At 36.9% G+C, this 23,130-nt stretch overlaps 1 protein-coding gene across 1 annotated transcript in view; it reads left to right on the forward strand.

Moving 5' to 3' along the window:
* The window catches only part of LOC128998485 (nonsense-mediated mRNA decay factor SMG8), a 309,227-nt gene that overhangs the window by 193,391 nt on the left and 92,706 nt on the right, over nucleotides 1-23,130 (forward strand). Inside the window, exons 15-16 of the mRNA XM_054424638.1 lie at nucleotides 11,706-11,774; nucleotides 17,096-17,236. Coding sequence (XP_054280613.1) covers nucleotides 11,706-11,774; nucleotides 17,096-17,236 — 210 coding nt within the window. The remainder of the gene's footprint in view (nucleotides 1-11,705; nucleotides 11,775-17,095; nucleotides 17,237-23,130) is intronic.

A 23,130-nucleotide genomic window follows, 5' to 3' on the forward strand; every position in this document is an offset into this window, starting at 1 on the left:
TCGTTTAATTAGATTTGTCACAACTGTAAATCTATGAATTTCGAATCAGAACAGACTAACAGAGACACAAATATATTCTCCTTATGTTGCCATAATGTGAAGGTAAAATTAGCTCCTTATCAACAAATATTTGAATAATACATGGCGAGTTCTAACTCTCACTTAGATGAATCAACATCATTTTGGTACTTTATATAATTTTAAGATTCGGGACTACTTTTACCATCGGATTGGACCGTTAATAACCTCTAACATTTGGCTAAACTAATAAATGGGTTTGATTAACATAAATAGTTTATACAGGCCAATTATCAGTTCTATATCGTGTAAAAAATAAGCAGCCCCTAAAAAAATACAAAGATAAACAGTATTTGTTTATATTATTATGTCTCTTATTGTTGACAATATTCCCGTGGCGGAGCACGGGCGGTTAACTAGTTAGTATATATTTTGTTTCAAATGAATGAAATGTCTAATTTCGTTATTCAAAGTCAATTACAAGTCTGGTTCAATTAAATGTATTGTCTACTTCAAAGTATATATGTTTCATCTGGTTCTCATAAATTAAATGTCTATTTGCAGTAGCAGTATCCTAAATCAATAGTACACCAGCTTCACAAAAATGAGAAATTTACTTGCAGTATCCAATGTCAATGGTCCATTTGGTTTACATAAATAAGATGCCTATTTGCAGCATTCAAAGTCAATGATACGTCGGGTTCACTTAGTAAACAAATTGTTTACTTGAAGTATACAAACTCAATGGTACATATCGTTCACATAAATAAATTGTCTACTTGCAGGATCCAAAGAAATGGTTAATTTGATTCCCATAAACCGAGTGCCGATTCGCAGTATATTAAGTCAATAGTCAATGTTACGTCTGGTTCACGTCAATGGAATGTCTACTTGCAGCATCTAAACTCAGTGGTATCTTCGGTTCATATTAATGGAAGTCCTAATTATTGCAGTACCTATTCTGCCTAAGTCTGCATTATTTAACTGTAAGTCTAGTTCACTGAAATGGAAAGCCTACTTGGAATTGCAAGTTAAATGGAAATATAACTCAATGGTAGGCTTATATTTGGTTAAAATGTAATGGATATTTAGATTATTTAAAGTCAAAGGTGTTTCAGCCTTATTCCGGCGACCATAATTATTGGTTGTTTTCATTTTGTAGTAAATTATGCTCAATGATATTAATCTTATTGTTCTTCCCTTTTTCTGTGTCCTATACGGTAATGTACTTTTTAAACGATTCTTTGACTAACATAATGTGGCTACAAGTGGAATAAAATTGTAGAATACACTAAAAACCATATAAGATGTTGAAAAATGATCAAATATTTACAAGAAATGTTTATTATATGGAACTGTTAGGTACGTAGTCTATGAGTTGAGTCTTAAACTCGTCGGAAATTATGACTTTCATTCGTTTTCAAATAAGTTATTTGTTTTTGAATAACTACTTGACTTCTTTGCAATTGCTCGATTTCGAGCAACATGTACACTATACATTAAAACGTCACAGAGTGATTTATTTCACGATGCTAATCAATAACCATTTGACATATTTTCATGATTTTTGTGTTGCAAGAAACATCGCTAACCCTAGGACTGCCAATAACCGATACCGTATGTTTCAGTTCGAAAAACTATGAGAACATACCTTTGTGTAGCAATAACACAAATAAGGTCCTCGATATCAATGCTTCTGTTTCATTCAATAAGATGTTTTATGACATTTCTTCAATTTGAGTCATGCCTATTTATGTGTTATTACTATATACATTACAAATAAAACTGTGAGCAATACTCTTACAAAACTTGTACAACCTTTTTTTGTCCGAACATAATCCCCCAGATGAACATATTTCCTAGCATCAAAAACATATTTTCTCATGTAAATAAAACAAACGCCAATTAATTGGATTGCCCAGCTCTTTCATTAAATAAACAGAATTAAATTATTCAAACTGCGAAAGCATAACAGACGTAGCCCTTTGAAATCGGCCTATGGGGACCTGAGAAATTAGTCCATACCTATAATATTCAGCAAATATGCACATTCTAAGCTCAAGTTTGATGTGCAGTATGCCTATATTTTTATTTGGTAAACTGCCATAACCGTTTACATTTAATTTGATTGTATTTATATGCAATATTTATATTTTAATTTATATTTATATTTATATTAATATTTTTTTATTATATTATATTTATATTTATATTAATATTTATAGGCCTTTCTTACTTAAATTTACATTTTTTAAACGGGCAGTTCAGAAGACGGGGCACGGAAGCCACGTCATGTTGGTAACATTGACAATTCGAAGTAAGCGGCAGGCTGGTTGCCAGTATGGATACTAAAAAAGTCCCACACGCCCCTGCTTGCCCCTCCGCGCAACTCTCCATCAATTCCAGAACATGAAAGGATCCATAATGTCATATGGGTTCAAGTTATGTCCAAATGTTACAGGACCACTTTTGTTAGCTGTATTGTTCTACACCTTTTAATTTTCTAACTCTTCTCTAGAGTCATTATTAAAAGAATTAATAAATATTTTTGTAATGAGCGACATTTCCTGCCTGTATGCTAAACGAAGCGTGATACGTAGATCTATATAATTAATACGCGAACACGAAGTTTGTCGGTTGAACTCCTCCGTCATTTCTTGACCGATTTTATCCATTGACGTATCATTGGAAAGAGCGTGTCGCGTAGATTTGCAAACTGGTCTTGAACTGGATTTGAAAAAGTCCCTTGGGCTCTACCCCAGTGGCTTTGAAGGTTCCCATGTTATCCTTATGAAGATCATGATTGTTAAAATTTTGATCAGCTATATAATTTAATTGCTGTCAATATTTAAGCTGCATTTCAAAGAAAAGCGTCCTACAAAAATTAGATCTTTAAAAAAATAAATCATTGAAAGAACCCATTTGCAAATTATTGAAACATTAAAAGTCATTGAACCCCCTAGTAGAAGAAATAGAGATAATATTTTTTTTAAAGAATTAACTATCGTCATTAGCCTGTATAATGAAGAACACCTACAAGATTCAGATTCCTACAAACTATGAACGAGGATGTTAGCTGAAGTGCTACAAATTTTATTAGGAAACATGGACTTAACTTTGTGATCATTGCAGAGGAAAACCCTCTAAAGCCAAATAAATCTGGTACGTCAATGACATTAATCTATGTTTTCATAAAAGTCAAACAATTTTAACAATAGCCTATGAAAATATCCAAGAGCCCCTTACTAACATTTTACTGAAGGCTTTTAATTATTATTCATATAATGCTAAGGGAAACAAAAATCAACTGAACGACAGAAGGTCTTTAACTTTGCATTTTCTCAGTTAAATATAATTAACGTTATTGCAACTAAACAAAAAATACACCAATTGAACAAATAAAATTGTGACAGACAACAGGAAGTCCTTATGGTGATGAAAACAGATTCTATCCTTATTAAAGAATGAATGAAATTTGTAAACTTACTGCTTGCGACAAGGGTGGTAGCATGCATAGGTTTATCAATAACGAAGATAAACATGGACAACCTTATGCGGCTATATATATTTTTAGGAAATGTTGATTACTGTTATGTACATCGTGAGTATCTCCATATGATACACACCAGTAAGCTTTGAGTTGACTCTTTTAAACTCATTGTAAATATTACTGTTATTGTTTTTGAAATAATTTCTGTAATACCAGTACCTTGCAATTGCTCGAATTCGAGCAAAATGTACACTAGTTAGTATTGGTAACAGATTCCTTACTCTCATCACAGAAAACGTACTACTATAACCCAGAATGCCAACCGCATGGTAAAATGCATTAAGCGGTTTGAGAGAGCTTTGCCTGTCAATCCGTAGGCAGCGCCACCAGCGTTAATTTCTGAATGAATTTCTTCTTGCCTTCCTCTTAAATCAACATCTGTAGCAGATTCGTCTACGTTGGTAGTAGGATGAAACAAAATATCTCCAGTAAAGTAGTCTTCAGTATCACTCACTGCACTTTGTTCAGCGAGTTATGGTCACTATCATGAACATTGTCTGAATCATCGTCAGATGAAACATCACCGAATCATCAAGAAAACATAGTATTTGTTGTTCTAAACTAAACCCACAATTCGATTCAGCGATTATAAATATTGAAAAAGCATGGCCTAGTGTAATATGCACAAATAACACACTCACAGACAACTTCGAACTAATACATAATTAGTAATTCGCCCAATTCACGAACTATAGGCGTAGTGATTCACAAATGAATGTATAGCGTGAGCGCGCTCGCGGGTTAAAAAGTCTCCAACACAATGTAGGGTCTTGTTTACGCGACCGCCAAGGTCACACTACTGCTAATTGGCGCCTCCTAACCTAGAGGTCGGACAGTGGACGAGTCGACTTGAAGGTATTGAGGGGGGACGCTATAGAGAAACTCGTTACGTGTTAAACTCAATAGATTGCCCTTTAGAGACAGGATGAAGGAAAAAATTACATTAAGCAAAATCTTAATGAATAACTTCTTGATCACCATCATACGTGTTATTAAATTACCTGAAAGCAAAAAAAAAAAAAAAAAAAAAAAAAAAAACGTCAAAGAACACTTATAATATTTACACCTATGTTCACAAGATGGTAAATACATGTAAAAGAGGGTAAGTGGTGATCGATTTTGATCATCATCAGACATAATAAGTGAATGACAAGAATCAAAATGGCGTCCCTTATATTACTCTTGGCTACCGGAATTATGTAAAAAAAGCTTAATCTCCCTCCACATGTAAAACTTCTGAAGTTGGTTTGTTTTCAAACATCTGTGCTGATAAAGAAACTATGTATGCTAACACATTGTTTACAGTTTATGGTCTAATTTAACTTGTTTTCTGAAAACGGCCTAAATTGGTTCAATAGGATTCTTAACATGTATTTTCTTAATTTTTGTAACTCAAATGGGCATGATTTGCACACATTGTTTAAAGATAGTAATTGTGGAAGTGAAATAAAAACATATCTAATTACACTTAAAGTACTAAATAAAGCACAACTTGGGGTCTCAATCCCAGGATCCCGGCCGATTTTTGATACTTAGAAATCCCGGGATTGGTGACTTTTAATCCCAGGGTTAACGGGATTACAAAACCTATGTTTATATTTATTTTTTGTGAATTTGGGGACTTTTACTTACGGAAAATAAATAAAAATATGTCCAATAACACTTGAAACACATATATTCTTTATTTTTAGGACGATAAATATACAGGGTGTTTTTTTTTTAAACTTGCATCTTTATTTATGTAAAAACCGCAATAGATAGAAATATGCATTTTGCGGGAATCATCTATTGACGTAGGGGGCCCAATTTTTTTTAATTCAACGTTACATTCACATTCCCCCCCTTCCCCCCCCTGCCACCAACTAATTTTTTTTTAAACAGCAAGGTACCCTTTGTGAAATATCAAATGAAAGAGCATGAAAAAAGAAAATGTTTGATGAAAAAAATTTAAAATCGGTTCATAAATTTGTGAGATATCCCCCCCCCATCTCCCCGGAACTTATTTTTTTTTAATAGCAAGGTACCCCTTGTGACATATAAAATGAAAGAGCATGAAAAAAGAAAATGTTTGGTGAAATTTATTTTTCATTTGATATGTCACAAGGGTTTTTTTTTTAACAGAGGGCCAGGCTTACAAGTTACCATGGGATTGCATCGCAGCTAGAACAGCTTATTGTGCACCCTCGTTCACAGGTCCTCATTCTACGTCAAATCCCAGGTCCTTGGTGAACCTTGAGAGCCTCTTGACTATGGTGACCTGTTCTTCCCTTTGATCTCCCATCAATAGGCCAAGGGATCTCATACGCAGACCTTGTAGGGCTGGGCACCTAAATATACCTTCACAGCTTTTACAAGGTCTCTGGCTGGGGCAAGCCGTAGCGAGATTTCCCTGAAAGGACTCAGCTCCTGAACTTGCTTGACCAGCCAATCCTTTGTGGCTGCGTCAGCACAGCCTCCCCACCTTTCTTCCTGGAGGCTTCATTAGAGTCAGCTTTGGGGGTACCACCCTTGCCCAGCTTTTTCCCAGCATCCTAGTTCCCGGAGGAACTGGCTTTGCAGGCAGCAGAGTTAGGGTGCTTGGCAGCCCACACCAGCCTCCTCTCACTTCTGGATAGCACCTTTTCAAGGTCTGGGCACATAAATATACCTTCACAGCTTTCACAAGGTCTCTGGCTGGGGCAAGCCGTAGCGAGATTTCCCTGAAAGGTCTCAGCTCCTGAACTTGCTTGACCAGCCAATCCTTTGTGGCTGCGTCAGCACAGCCTCCACCTTTCTTCCTGGAGGCTTCATTAGAGTCAGCTTTGGAGGTACCACCCTTGCTCTGCTTTTTCCCAGCATCCTAGTTCCCGGAGGAACTGGCTTTGCAGGCAGCAGAGTTAGGGTGCTTGGCAGCCCACACCAGCCTCCTCTCACTTCTGGATAGCACCTTTTCGCTTTTGGCTAAAGCATCCGCTATCCTCCATCTTTGCAACTTGCCCCTGGAAAGTCGTTTTTCGTTCCTTTCCGGTTTCTGCGAGCTTGTCGTCATCGTCAGATTTCAGTAGACCTTCCTCCTCCATTTGGGTCAGACTGTCTACATTGTTCTCACGAATACCGGGTATTTAAGTCCACCTCCCCAGTGACCCGATTAGAGAGGTAAGGGGTGTGTACGACTGGGTTACCCCTGGTTCGCAGAAGGCTCCGTTAAGACACTGAATATTAGGCCCCCAGTGCCACAAGACTCTTGGCACGGATCGCATTACACCTTAGTCTAGGGCCCCCCTCACTTGGTTCTGTAGGTGGACCAACACCCAGTGGCAGAAGGTAGCTCTCCGCAGCTAACAAGTGAGAGTTGGGGTTTAGGTTGTGGTCAATCTGCCGAACCAACCCCGGCGCAAAATTTTCTCCCACTCACTAAACCCCCATACCTTCCTGTCACAAGTGGTACCTTGCTATTTTAAAAAAATTAGTTGGTGTAAGGGGGGAAAGGGGGGGAATGTGAATATAACGTTGAATTAAAAAAAAATGGGCCCCCTACGTCAACAGATGATTCCCGCAAACTGCATATTTCTATCTATTGCGGTTTTTACATAAATAAAGATGCAAGTTTTTAAAAAAACACCCTGTATATATGAAATGGTATAAGTAATGATCTATTTTGATTGGAAAATTAAATTATCATTAAACTCAATAGGCGAACGAATGTAAATAAATGTTTCAGTTTTTAGACGATTTGGATTTACTTTCTGTAAATGTTATTACATTAGTTAGAACTTAATTGCAGTAGGCCTATAAGTTATTTTGGGTTTTACTTTTGACATTAAACGTAAACAACGCAATTCGTGTAGCAAACATAGCATGGCAATCGGAAATTGAAGTACTATTTTCATTGAAGCCATAAAATATAACTATGAACACACCATAATAATTTCATTATTAAGATTGCTTATATTTAGGGTCTATAACTTTATCTTCGTATTTGGTTATTAGTGTGGTGATTCAATTTCTTACAATCCTAAATTACGTTTTTCATACACACGCTACAACATAAGCAGATGTTTTATTGTTTTACAGTATTTTTATTGTTTTATTGCTGTCAGTCAAAACAACATTTTTACTCTGCTACTCTTGATTCTTCCCATTTTATCTTTTTATCTTAGCTATCTTTAATCCATCTATTAGCGTGACGTATAGGCTACGTGTTTGTGATTTTTTTAAATGTATTTATTATATTCTAGAGTGAAATATCAACATTTATACACAGTAAATAAGAAAGACGGGTGATGAAAGTTCCGGCGAAATTCCGCAGTGTAACACTGGTAAGGCCAGTTTAAAACATTAAAGTACTCAACTTTAATCAGCGAGGGGACTTCTCGCTCATTTAAAATGGCTAAAAAGTTAAAAATCATAATATTGTATAATCCTCTGGGATTGATCCTGGGATCCCGGGATCGGCTGTGATGAATCCTGAAATCCCGGGATTGGATTGAATGCCCGTGATTGAGACCCCTAAGCAAATTGAGCACCCGGAAATAATAATTATATTTTTTAGAAGTGACATGCTTCTGATATGAGTCAATTTTTAAAATTCAAATAACAGTAAACACTTTACCTTTGTTTTTACCTTTTTTGTTTTAAGTCTTTACTGTTATTTGAATTTGAAAATTGAATCATGTCCGAAACATGTAACGTCTACAAAATATAATAATTATTTCAAGGTGTTCAGCTGTGCTTTATTTACTGCTTTAATATATCAGGAGCCCTATTTCGTGAACACCTAAACTAATTACACTTATATTAACCATATTTAATTCACACCTATAATATAGGCTACTGTAACTGTATTCATACGCATGACTGTAAATATAAATTAAATATTGTTTGTAGTATCAGATATATTTATGTTTAAAGTCTTGTGAATGAAATATAATAGTGTAAATAAATAAAATAGGGGCAAAAATTAGAATTGTTCATTCACATCGAATTTAAATATGTGATGTTGAAAGCGAAAAGGGACCTCTTGTCGGAGATGCAAAATTTTCAGTACGGCCGATATAAGTATACCAATGCTTATTAAACCTCGTTGGAAGGTTTACGAGAAATAATAAGTAATAAGGCCAAAAATATCAAATTTCGGGTTTTTATCGATTGTTATACCTTATTTAACATAGAACATGACAGTATCGGTTAAAATCTCAAATTGAAGATGCAAAAGGTCAAAATAAATCATTTTTTAGCCTCTGCACGGTCTGAGAAAAGGTACCTCTTGTCGCTCAATGTTATTTCGCCATAACGACAAGAGGTCCCATTTCTAATATTCCCTTTTTAAACAGATTTTAGTCCAAAAAATGAATTGTCCTGCATTCTAGTGGAAATGTAGAGAACTACAACAAAGTTCAGTTCACGAAGAACAAAATAACTCACAACTTTTGCGGTCCCGACAAGAGGTACCTTTTCTTATCTTATGGTGAAATAACATAGGGCCGACAAGTGGTCCCTTTTCTGAAAGGAATTTTTACGACATGCTTCAATAAAACAATCATTTAAATGAAAACTATTGCGAGTTAAGAAATTAATTTGTATTTCTTTCAAAGAGGACATTATAAGCTTTCTTTTGATACCAAAATTGTTTCTTAAATACGAAAAACACCGTTTTTATGCGTATTTGAAATTTTCAAAACAGTTTTTCTCAAAATGACCCTTTTCCATAACAAAATTTCAAAGTCCTTACAAAAAAAATCATATATGCGTGGGACTTGCACCAATTGATTCGGAATTTAATAAGGAATTCAAATATATACATAACTCAAAATCGAAAATTCCCGACAAGTGGTCCCTATTCGCTTTCCACATCACAGATGGTTACACATGCTAATAAATTAGTTATTGTAGATCACTAATTTGATAGCAAATTTTCGATTTTGATAGCAAATTTTTGATAGTATGCCGTAACTACATGGCGCTCCCAGCGGTGTGCGCAAGAACCTATGGTAACTGCAGCATGACTGACGGTCTATATTTAATTATTTTTGTCTGATGTTTATCACCTGCAAAAATTCACTACCGGTATAATCTTTTTTTACTTTGCAAAAAAAGTTTACTATGCAAATGTTAATGTTAACTATATTTGTTCAATGTTGTTGCTGACATAAACAAACATTTGTAATCTTTTCACCAACTGTTTCAATTTGCAACAACCAAAACTGTCATGTACAATTAATGTAGATTTGAACTTCAAATACAAGTCCTTAACCTAAACACCTAGCTATTAGTTTTGAAATGTCCCAAACTATAGTAAAGAAATGTTTCAATGTATGTTTAAAATTTTAAAATAATAAGTCTTTTTAGTGTAGCGAAAAGTACAGTAACATTCAAAACACGACTGGTAAATGTTCTTTGGCAGGCCGGCGTAGATTTTAGAATCAACGCAAAGGAAGACCAGTCTGTTACCTCAAGTCAAGGTTGAAGATATCAATGGTCTCATAGAGTTTTACACTTGTGTCCTTAATTTTACTATGACAGCTAAATCCTAAAAAATGGAGCACTATATGCCAAACACTCAGTTATTGATGGAACTACTGTGGTGGAGAAATCACATTATAATTTCAAGTACAATAATTGGGCTCAGCATGTTGAGATCATCATCTTGAAGTAAGCCAGATATAAAAGATTGTTTTAATTGGTTGGATGATCGGTGCTCACTAAAATGTTGTCACTTTCTGGTTTGCCTTGTACAATGAATTTTCCAACACTTAGCTGCATAAACCTTATTTAAATCATTGTATTTCAAAGAATACATGATATAAGCATTTACTGAATTTGTTAAAATGAAATATTTACATTGTTTTTGTGATTTTAAAATTGATTTTCTACTGCATCACGTCATGTTTTGTATAATTTCATGAAATGTTATTCTAAAATCTATTCTTCAATGCAACCAAGTATCATTACAAGTTTAATGGAGAATTAAAATTTCAAAGGAACAGTTGATTATTCCCTAACGAGTAAGTTTTCAGTTTTTTGTGTAATTAATGACATGACAAAACATCATAGATTTTTGAGATTATTGTCAAACATGTTTTATTATTACTGGAAAGAATATTCCATTGTGTCATACAATAAAAACAATGCAAGTGCAGTAGACGAGTAGAGTAGGCTACATTGCTAATGTGAGTCATGTTCATGTTTTGAAGAATCAAGTAAATTATAATAGTGGTTGTATTGATTTCTATAATTTTGATTTATTTTCATAGAGAAATGAGTGCAAGATTTGGAAATAAATATCTTCAAGCTGGAAAATTGCATTTCTCTGAAGATGATTCACTTGGGTTACTTTGATGTATACATTCAGCTTAGTTAAAACATAGTAGATACTAATAAGAACTTAAACTAAAATTCAAATTCTTCTTATGAAGAAGAAGTTAGTGCTCTTATGGTGACTAATTACGATGGAACACGGAAATTTGGCCTTAAACGAGTTCTTGTCTGATTATTTCCAGTGGCCTATTAAAACCTTGGCCAATGTGCATTTGATGGTTTTTCTAAAAGAATATGGAACCAATTATCTTAATTAACTCCGGTGAAGTACCGGTAATATTGTATGCAATAAGGTAATCAACCATATTTTTGTTACATACACAATGGTGATTATTGCTAGACCCTAATTTTTACGCCTTAAATCAAGTTAAATTTTTTTAGATTTTGGTAATATAGATTGGTAATATTTAACCTGAGTTAGATCTTGTACATCCTCAGTTTCTTTGTATGCTATGTGTTCCTTGTCTTGGATGAAGATTGTAATCATGTTTCAGCCTTTAGTTACTATTAATATTTTGTTGTAATATAAATACTGTTACAGTCGTTTGGAACTCCCAGTAATGGAGCATTGCAGTGGTGTTCGCTATGTTTCAGCCTTTAGTTACTATTAATGTTTTGTTGCAATATAAATACTGTTACAGTCGTTTGGAACTCCCAGTAATGGAGCATTGCAGTGGTGTTCGCTATGTTTCAGCCTTTAGTTACTATTAATGTTTTGTTGTAATATAAATACTGTTACAGTCGTTTGGAACTCCCAGTAATGGAGCATTGCAGTGGTGTTCGCTATGTTTCAGCCTTTAGTTACTATTAATGTTTTGTTGTAATATAAATACTGTTACAGTCGTTTGGAACTCCCAGTAATGGAGCATTGCAGTGGTGTTCGCTATGTTTCAGCATGTGATTGTGGAAGGTGAGTTTAGTACAAACTTTTAGCGAATTGCCTTATAGGGAAGTAACTATTTACCTTAGGTGGCACAGTAAGGTGACACTGGTTCTTAACTAGATCCTAGACGGATTTACTTTTTCGTTTTGATGTCCCCAGAGGTCAAAAACACTATTTATTCAAATTTGTATACTTGTATATAGGTTGTATAAGTCAATAGTTACTCTTAGAGCCGCCATTTTGTACTTTTCAAAAATGTGTTCTCAACCCTATATGAAACCACACCAACCTTTATGAAACCAATATATTGTTTTGGTGATTGTCACATTTTTGCAGATTATATAACCAGTGTACATTGACCTACACTAAATAGGCTCTTAAAATTTCCAATAAAACATTTTTCTTGATTTATATTAATAAGATTCAGGGTTTTAAAGTTATTCTTGTTCAAAAAGTTAAAATGGTCGCCATTTTGAATTTTACGTTTGAAAATTTTGAAATTTTTTTTATGTTATTGACACTAGTATTAAGATTCAGCTGTTGAAGGCCAGGGCACCATCCGTGCTCTTGAGCCAAAGACATCAGTCGAGGTTCGAGACATTAATTGTGTGTCGACGGAGGTTGATGTTGTTGAGGCCCTGAAGTTTGCTTGGTGGGCACACGGCTTTTATTAAGGTGTGGCTCACAAAACCGAATAGGAGTCAGCAGAGGATGGCAGTCGCCGAAATGGCAGACGCACATGCCAATAAGGTGCTGGCACTCCAGCATCTGAGAGTCGGCTGGGTCAACTGCAGGCTCAGCTGGAGGGTGGAAGTGAAGAGGTGTTTTAAATGCCTCTGTTTCGGCCATTCCTCCCGAAACTGCAAGGGGCCCGACCGAAGCAGCAACTGCCTTCGGTGCGGGGAGGTCGGTCACATCCGTAAGGACTGCCAAGTCGAGTCCTGTTTCTTTTGCAAAGAAAATGGGCTCGCTGACAAACACTTGAAGCATAAAGCTTGGTCTGGGCAGTTTAGTGTATTTAAATTTTCACTTCAGCAAGCGAAAGCCCTCCCACGAAGATAAAGAATCCTTCAGTGCAATCTTGAGCGATCCAGGACGGCTGACGCACTTCTCTGTCAGCTGGCCCTCGAACACGATGTCGACGCGCTCTTAGTCAGCGAACAGTACCAGTACCGAGATAGGGACCCATCTTTTTGGTTCCCTGATAGTCTTGGTACTGCTGCATTCTGGGCGCGTAATGCAGCTAAAGTACAAGTGCGGGGTCACGCAAAGGGCCGTGGTTTCGTTTGGGTTCGGTGCCGGGATGTCACTTACTTCAGTGTATACCTCACTCCCAATGAGGCCATCCGTGACTTTTGTGAGAAGATAGACCGCCTGAAAGAGAGCTTGCGCGATACCACAGGACACGTCGTCGTGGGTGGGGATTTTAACGCTAGGGCTGTCGAGTGGGGAATGACCCTCACCAATTCCCGGGTCAAGTACATTCTGGACATTGCTGCCATAGCCAGACTCGTTGTCGTCAACGAGGGCAACACGCCAACTTTGCAGGGAACAATCCCAGACATTACCCTTGCATCTGAGTCTCTTTTGCCAAGGATCAGAGCCTGGAGAGTCCTGGAAGATTACACGGCCAGTGACCACCAGTACATAATTTTTGATGTCCTGGATGGTCATCAGAGACAAGTAGCCGTATTCGTCAAGTGCCCGTTCGATGGAATATTAAAAAATTGGACGTGGCAAAATTCAATGAAGCCATCTTACGAGGAACGCTGGTGGTTCCTCCCGCAACTAGCGTGGCTCACGCAGAGGCGTTAGTTACATCCGTGATGGGACTGATCGTCTCGGTCTGCGATGAGTCTATGCCTCGCAGGAGATTATACTGATTCTTGAATTGTTTTATCATTAATTATAATAAGGATTGTGAATTATTAAGGATTGAGATACAGAGGTATAACTTAACTAAATGAAAAGTATATATTCATTGTGAATTCATTGCTTTTATTAATAAAATGTCAGTGGTGCACATGAAAATGAAATGGCTTCTTTTTAACTTTGTCTAAATCCTATTGAAGTGTTATTGTTCTGTAGTATAAATTTAGTATAAATTATTACATTTGTACTTTTTATTGGACCTTACGAGTACAAGATCCCGGTGCAATAAGCGACCTGTGTACTGGTGGACTGCCGAGATTGCGGAATTGCGTCGGTCAGCATTGAGAACCAGAAGACTTGCTACTAGGGCCAGAGAACCTGTAGACAGACGTCGTAATATGGATGCTTACAGAGTGGCTAGGAGGTCTCTTCGTCGAGCCATCAACCAGAGTAAACACAGTTGCTGGGAGACATTAAGGGATGATGTCAATTCCAATCCGTGGGGCCTGGGTTACAAACTTGGCGTCCGCTCTCCACCATCCGTCATGAATGGGGCCACTATGGAGAGGATAGTCGAGTCCCTTTTCCCGGCTCAAACGTTGCGCCCACTGCGGGATTTCGGAAGGGTGGATGACGTACCACTTTTCAGTCTTGGAGAGATGGAGGCGGCCGCCCTATCCCTGAAGAACAATAAGGCTCCTGGACCCGATGGGGTACCCTGCAAAGTAATCAAGAAGGTTTTGACTAATAACCCCTTGATCCTTTTTCGCATGTACAACGCCTGCCTAGTCGAAGGAGTTTTCCCCTCGTGCTGGAAAACAGCTTGGCTTGTGCTTGTTGGGAAGGGGAAGGGAGACCCATACCTGCCATCCTCTTACAGACCTCTGTGTATGTTGGATACGGCTGGCAAAGTCCTTGAGAAGTTGATCCGTTCCCGACTGCGCATTTAATTCCGCGAGGTGGTGCGATATGCTGGATGCTCTGGAGAACACCTTCCACGTTCTGGCATACCTCATGCGTGTCATAGAGGATTATCTCCGGTTCCGCCTCCTCATGTATGACACTACAGAGGGCCCACGGACGATGAGTGTCACTTCCGGTGCTGGCCCAAGGTTCCATACTCGGCCCAGACCTCTGGAATGTCGCGTATGACAGCCTTCTGAGGTCTGAAATGCCTGAGAAAACTTTTTTGGTTGGGTACGCAGACGACGTAGCAGTTTTGATAGCTGCACGTAGCGTTGAGCTGGCTCAGCTAAAGCTGAACCGAGTTATGCATACCATAAACGCATGGATGGTAGACCACGGTCTCTCGCTTGTTTTGAGCAAAACTGAGATCGTGATATTAAAAAAAAAACGGATTGACACCATCGTGCCATTGAGGGTAGGGGCCGTCGAAGTCCAGACCGTTCGTATTGCCAAGTACCTTGGGGTAATGGTGGACAGCAAGCTTAGCTGGCGGGATCAGATTTTCCATACGGCGGACAAGGCCGCTAGGGTGGTTTCCTCTCTTAGCCGGTTGATGGCCAAAGTCGGAGGGCCGTCCAGCCGTAGAAGGCTCTTAATGTCTTCTGTCCAGTCCGTACTCTTGTACGGTGCGGAGGTGTGGGCAGACGCTCTCAATAAGGAGGTGTATAGGATGCGGCTCGCCCGAGTGCAGCGTCAGGCAGCACTAAGAGCTGCATCCGCCTACCGAACAGTTTCCGACAGAGTTTCTCCCATAAGATTAACATGGGGGAATCTAAATATTTAATTGGAAACTTTGTCTAGAAACTTGGTAGAGGTGTCCAAAGAAAGGTCTTGGTCTGTAGATGAGTTATCAAAAGAAAAACTAAGCAAAATCCCTTAGGACTCTGCCCCAGAAGCCTTTAAAGATCCCTCCAAAGAGTTGTTTACATTTTGGCCATGTGAATAATACTTTTTAATGAAACAGCTGTTCATTTTTAAATTGTATTTCAAACAACACACATTTATTGGGAGTTACTGAATTCTACCAAATAAGTATTTGTAATGTTATTTTCTGATTTTAAAATTGATTTTCTTCTTTATCATGTCATGTTTTGCAATATAACGTTCCATTACGAAATCAGTGGAAAATCCTTTTATCACAGCAATTGTTCTTAAATTATTTCATATTGAACTATCTTATATTTATTGCCTACATTTTATCATATTATTCTACACATATCAAATATTTATGTAGAAATATCTGATCTTCGTTTCTAATAAAATCCAAACATAGAAACCTTGCCATAAATGGTACCCATCGTGACAAATTATTTGCACCTGCCTATATTACGGACTTTGACGCTCTGGTTTTGTAACATTATTAAAAATAACACGACATTTTGGCTGTAAAATATGGTACAAAGAGAAAATACTATTTAATCAGCTACTGTCATGACAGAAAGGTCATATTCCTTTTAAACTAGATCACATAATCCTTTATAAGATACGTTGATTAACAATATGTAAAACGTCAATATATACGTAACAGCCAATTTAGAGTATTTTTGCTTTTTGGAAATGTCACATTGCTATGTCATTTGCATTATTTGTTGCAATGAAGCCGCAAGACCATATGAACTAGGAGGCCCCTAACAGTTCAAGAATAAAAGCCAACTTCACTTCAAGTATTACACTACACCTAACATTCCATAGAGAGATTATATTGACAACTTTATGTTATTGATAAGGCTGAGACAACTAACTGACATCCCCCATGTCAAGGAATTCCAGCTTGAACAATAACCCCACAATCAATTTCTCAAAACTATGCTAGAGGGTTCATTCATTGGCACAGAAGTACGATATGAACTGACCCGACGTGACGAAGGAAAAATCCAACTTACACTGTAACGGATATACCTCCATTTGAAGTTAGAATATGTCTTCCCAAAAAATATTTTCTTTTGAAATAAAATCATATTAAACTGATGAAATCACGGTAGTGTTTAACTACAAAAGATCCACCAATAGGATTTCAATACTATTTAAGGGTTCTTCCAAAGGAAGAGATACCAACATACTAATAATAACTCCAATGACGTACGGTATGGGGAATATTTTATTCATTGAATGATCAACCAAATTTGGCAACTAACGCAATTAATACCATTATTGTTTTTACACTTATTACTCTTTAAACAATGGTAAATGCTCAAAATATGTATATTTCACCCAATTAATCGCAGTTAGATGAATTAACGTAAGCCTTGAAAGTAACCGTCGATTTCGACGGGTTTCACCTAGTTTTAATGAATAAACTAACAGCTGTTGTTGCAAAATAAACACTGTATTAAAACTAGTTATGGAATATCCAGCTGTGGCAAAGTAAGTGTGTGGAAAGATAATATGATGCACTGCAAAAAGATCTTGACAGTACTTCAGTTACCAAAAACCCACTCTAAATTAAACCAATTTAAAATAGTTAGCATGTTTCTTACTATAAGTTTTATGCTTATTGCCCTTGGTTACAGAAAACAAGGTCCTCGAGAAGACCCGTTCTCTGCAAGAGCAGCCAACTGTGACTTCTATCAGCTGTTGGGAGCTGAGTGTGGCTGTGACATGTTGGATCGCATAGAGTTTCCAGTCTTTCAGCCTAGCACTCAGGACTACAGGTTTACTATATGAACATTATCTAACCAAAGTGTAGATAACTTATATTTTAGTAGAGAATTGAATTATTTGTTATTTGATCAAACCGGTCACTGAGGACAAAGAAAAATAAACGATATCATCGTTCTGACACATACTTTCTCCCGTTAGCAAACCTTTATCATGGGTAAGCGGTGGGAGTAACTATGATATTTTATAGGGAAATAAAAAAAGATGCAATAACTATTTAACTGTAATTTTTACAGTAATGGGGGGTTGCACTATTTTGTTTAGAATTATAAGGACCATAAGATATTGTAATTTCATTTAAAACCGTTTTTTTTTCTAAAATCAGATTTTCTTATATTTTATAGGTTTTTTTTTGGGGAAAGTAACATTTCAATTACAATAACTTTTGAACCTTAATGTTTACAGCAATGGGAATAGTACCATCTAGTTCAGAATTTAAAGGGCTATAACATACTATTTTATTTTTATAAATTGTTTGGCCATTTTTGAGAAAATTAAATTTGTCTGTTAATTTATAAGTTTTTACAACAGCATGACCTTTTGAACTCATGGGTGTTTTACTTGACTGGACTGTATGGTATAGAGGGAGAAAGTAAATAGAATCATCTGCACACTGTCAAGACGCTGACACGGATCGCTTTTGTGTAAGAGAAGCGATGAGTGGGAAGATAAAGAACTTAGAAGCCTCCTCTATTATGAGATTGGCACAGCTCTTATATTCCCCTTTAAGAGCAGAATCTATACAGTGTGTAAATTAAGTAACGAAAAAATCTGTATTTTTAAAATGGAAATAGATAGAAATATTCTGTTTGTGGCAATAATTATTGTTAACAAAGGTTCCGCAATTTTTTACATCAAAAATATTTTTACCTCCCCTAACAGCGTAAGGGGGGTGGGGTGACTTATTTTTTTCAAATAGCAACCCCTATTGAGTGACACCTCATTTTGAAGGGTTTGTTAAAAGAAAAACAATGACGCAAACCCGAGGTGATATTTCACCCCTATCCTAAATGACGGGTATTCCAAAATTTAATTATGTGAAAAAGCACCCATTTTGGAATACCCGCCATTTAGGATAGGGGTGAAATATCTACCTCGGATTTGCGTCATTGTGTTTCTTTTAACAAACCCTTCAAAATGAGGGGTTGCTCAATAGGGGTTGCTATTTGAAAAAAATAAGTCACCCCCTACCCCTTCCGCTGTTAGGGGAGGTAAAAAATATTTTTGATGTAAGAAATTGCGGAACCTTTGTTAACAATTATTGCCACAAACAAAATATTTCTATCTATTTCCGTTTAAAAAAAAAAAAATTGTTTCGTTACTTAATTTACACACTGTATAGATTCTGCTCTAAAAAGGGAATGTAAGAGCTGTGCCAATCTCATAATAGAGGAGGCTTCTAAGTTCTTTATCTTCCCACTCATCGCTTCTCTTACACAAAAGTGATCCCTGTCAGCGTCTTGACAGTGTGCAGATGATTCTATTTATTTACTTTCTCCCTCTATACCATACAGTCCAGTCAAGTAAAACACCCATCCGTTCAAAAGGTCATGCTGTTGTAAAAACTTGTTGTAAATTAACAGACAAATTTAATTTTCTCAAAAATGGCCAAACAATTTTGAAAAAAAAAAATACCGGTAGTATGTTATAGCCCTTTAAATTCTGAACTAGATGGTAGGCCTACTATTCCCATTGCTGTAAAAGTTACGGTTCAAAAGTTATTGTAATTTAAATGTTACTTTCCCCAACAAAAAAAACCATAAAATATCAGAAAATCTTATTTTAGAAGAAAAACCGGTTTTAAATGAAATTAATATCTTATGGTCCTTATAATTCTAAAAAAAAATAGTGCAACCCCCCATTACTGTAAAAATTACAGTTAAATAGTAATGTCGTACTGGTTAGCGTCAAGTGAGGGATTTAGCTTGATACATTAGGTCTGAAAAGCTCACTTTACAGTGTGTGGTTGACTTGTCTACGTTTTCATATAGGGCGGGTGCCTACAGTACATAAGAGATAAGCAAAGCAGTATGAGAACGGATCTATATTTAAATATTGTACTGTAGATTACTTTTATAATTTTTTACAACATAATATTTTTCACATTTATATAATCAGTTATAGAAATTACCTTAGAGTGACTTTATGATTGAGGTTTTGCTGTTTATGTTTTTGTTCTTCATTATTTTATTACAAGTTGCAGTTTTGCTCGATTTTGAGCAACAGGTTATGTAGTTATTTATTATTGTACTTGCTGGTAACTTACAGGAGGAGTTTGTGTTTGTAAAAGGAAGTGTGCTTTTGATTACACCTCTAAGCAACGTCATTTAGATTGTTAGTGCATGAGTAGCCACCAACCCATTCATCGGCCAAAAAATGTATTTTAAGAACAAAAAAGTTTATTTATTTTAGAATTTTAATCAAATTGTTTAATCATCATTCATTTTATGAATCATATATAACATTATAAAATTGAGGTGGTGTCTGTCTGTCACGACTAAAATACTAAACCGATAAAGCCAAAATTAAGCACAAAGATGGTCCACATATCTAGGAATGTCATAGGCCTATTCACTTCCCTGAGTTCCTCTCGGGCTACCCTCCTTTGATGTCCAAGGTTTTGAGGTGAGGTTTTCAAAAGTAAATATTAATATTGGTCTCTGAAGAAGTAGGTTCTTATTTAACTATTTTTGTTACTTTTATGAAAATTATTCAAGAAACTGATAGAAAATAGAATTTAATAAGCATGACAAAAACATAAGTGTATGAATTATAAAAACCAGGAATGAACTGTTTGGTAACCATAGCAACTCATTAGAATAAACAAAACCAAAGTTATACTTTTAAAAACAAATAATTGTCCAGCTGGTTTTGAACAGTATTGGTGCACTCACCACAGTACCCCCCTGCTAATGATTTACCTTTAGTAAATCATGATACTTTAAATATTAAATCGTACAGGAAAGCGTACTTGTCTTCCATATTTTGTTTTAATCGCAGGTTTTAATTTGCTTGAACTAGTCTTGGGTGGTTGCTTGGTATCTTTAGGATCATCCATGCGTGATTTGTTGCTTCCTGTCTTATTTCATGCACATCCGTCATTACTGTAATCGGTCCAAAAGTATGCCGGTTTCAGTCGCCTTTAATCACCACAACAGCAGTCTTGGTGGTTCTGCTGATAATAGGGTAAGGGCCAGAGTATGGGGGTTCGAGAGCTCCCTTGGAGATGTCAGTCCGCACAAAGACATGTGTGCATGTAGCGAGGTCCTTGAAAACGAATGGCGTCTTCTCACCATGTCTAGTTCCACTGACTGGACGCAGGTTGTTGAAGTGCTGACGTAAGCACTTTACGAAGTTTGGTGGATCCAGTTGATGTCCATCTTGACTGGGCGTCATAAACTCTCCAGGAAGTCATAGAGGTTGACCGTAAACTAGTTCTGCAGAGGAAGCTTGCATATCTTCGCGCCACACAGCTCTGATCCCCATCAGGATCACTGGCAATACTTCGGTCCAACGATCCGTTGTGTGACACCTTATGGCTGCCTTGAGTTGTCGATGAAGGCGTTCAACGAGTCCATTGGCAGCAGGGTGATAGGCAGTCGTTCGCAGATGTGTTGATCCAGTTAACTGTGTTAGCTGCTGGATAAGAGAGGATTCAAATTGTCGACCTTGATCTGTGGTTATTCGCAGTGGCGTTCCAAACCTTTAAATCCAGTTGGTGAATAATGCCCGAGCTACAGTTTCAGCTTCTATGTTCTCAAGTGGAACTGCTTCAGGCCAACATGTAAATCTGTCAACACAAGTCAAACAATACCTGTAACCTTCCAAAACAGGTAATGGGCCAACTAGATCAATATGGATGTGTTCGGATCTAGAAGATGGTGGAACAAACATTCCAACTGGGGTTGAACTATGACGTGTTATCTTTGACTTCTGGGAGGAGAGGCAGGAGCGAGCCATAGAACGACAGTCCGATTTCATTGAAGGCCAAACAAAACATTGGCTAACCAGTTTTTTGGATGCCTTTATCCCGGGATGAGACAGGTTGTGTAAGCTGTAAAAAACATTTCTTCTAAATTTTTTTGTGACAAAAGGACGGGGGTTTGAAGTAGATACATCACAATAAAGCGAGACTTCCGTTCCTGGTAGCAGCACTTGTTTGAGTTTTAGGTTGGATTCCGTTTCTAGATAGTGTTGTAGTTCTTCATCATGAGCTTGAGACTCTGCCAAAGCCTGGAAGTTTAAGGAGAAAGTGGCTTCTTATATCCTAGAGTAGGTATCTGCAACTGTGTTTTCTTGTCCAGAAACGTGGCGAATGTCAGTTGAGAACTGTCCAATATATTCCAAGTGACAGAACTGTCTTGGAGAACACTTATCAGGCTTTTGACGAAAAGCAAAGGTCAGAGGCTTGTGATCTGTAAAAATGATGAATAGTCTTCCTTCTAGCATATGTTTGAAATACTTAATGGCAAGATAAATTGCTGTTAGTTCTCTGTCATAAGTACTGTACAGTATTTCTGTTGAGTTAGACTTAACTTTTTGGAAAAGAAAGATAGTGGTTGCCAGTTTTGTCCTACCTTTTGTTGCAATACACTTCCTACAGCATAGTCTGATGAATCGCAGAAGATTGCAAGTGAGGCATTCGGTGCTGGGTGAGACAACATAACTGCTTCACTGAGGCTTTTTTTACAAGTTTCAAAAGCTTGTTCACTTTCTGTAGTCCAATTAATAGGCATATTACCTTTTAGATTGGCTTTCAGAAGGTCATTTAGTGTGCTCTGCTGGGACGCTGAATGGGGTAGGAATCTACGATAAAAGTTTAATTTAAAAATAATAATAATTTAAAATAATAATAATAAAAATAATATAAAAAAATAATAATTAAAAAAAAATCTCTAATAATATAACGACTCTCTCCCACTCACAGGATTAAATTATCCTTTGTGGGGGATAATTTCGCTTGATTTAAAAAGCTTTTATAGAAAATTAAATAGAAAAATAAATAATATTGTAAATATTTTTGTTCAGGGATCATAATATTATGTTATGACTGTTTTTTTTGCGAAATAAATGATATTTTGATTTGATTTGATTTGAGTTTAGCATACCAGTGAATCTTCTTAATTCCTTTGCAGTCTTTGGTTTGGGGTAACAGTCAAGAGCTTTCACTTTTTCAGGTAAGGGTTTTATCCCTTCTCCGGAAACTTGATATCGGAGAAAACTAACCATGGAAACACCTAGGTTGCACTTACTTGGGTTGACAAAGACTCCGAAAGAGGATAGGCGGTCAAACAATTGTTGTAAGTGAATGAGGTGTTGTTCTTCGGATTCTGAAGCTACGAGAATGTCATCAATGTAAGCGTAACAGAAGTCTAGGCCACTGAGTACACCATCAATGAAACGTTGAAAGGTTTGGGCAGCATTGCAAAGTCCAAAACAAGACATGAAAGGAAATTTGAAAAGACCAAAAGATGTTGTTATAGCAGTCTTATGAATGTCATCAGGAGCTACAGGGATCTGGTGGTAAGCACGAATAAGATCTATAGTAGAGACAACTTTTTTACCATACAAATTTAGAGAAAAGTCCTGAATGTGAGGAATAGGGTAGCGATCAGGAATGGTTCTGGCATTTAGGGCTCTGTAGTCTCCACATGGTCTCCATTTGTCTCCTTTTTTGGGAACCATATGAAGAGGGGATGACCAGCTGCTAGAAGAAGGTCTAGCTATACCTAACTGGACCATAACCTCAAATTCTTTTTTTGCTAGCTTTAACTTGTTCGGGGCTAGACGACGGGGTTTGCTAAAGACTGGTGGTCCTGGGGTTGTCTGGATATGGTGTTCTGTTTGGTGTTTGACAGGGACAGAAGGTTTACCTGCCGGTCGAATA

The sequence above is a fragment of the Macrosteles quadrilineatus genome, unplaced genomic scaffold, assembly GCF_028750875.1.
Source record: "Macrosteles quadrilineatus isolate MER2022 unplaced genomic scaffold, UCM_ALF_1.0 Scaffold_1__1_contigs__length_201487025, whole genome shotgun sequence".
In the NCBI taxonomy this organism is placed as follows: Eukaryota; Metazoa; Arthropoda; class Insecta; order Hemiptera; family Cicadellidae; genus Macrosteles; species Macrosteles quadrilineatus.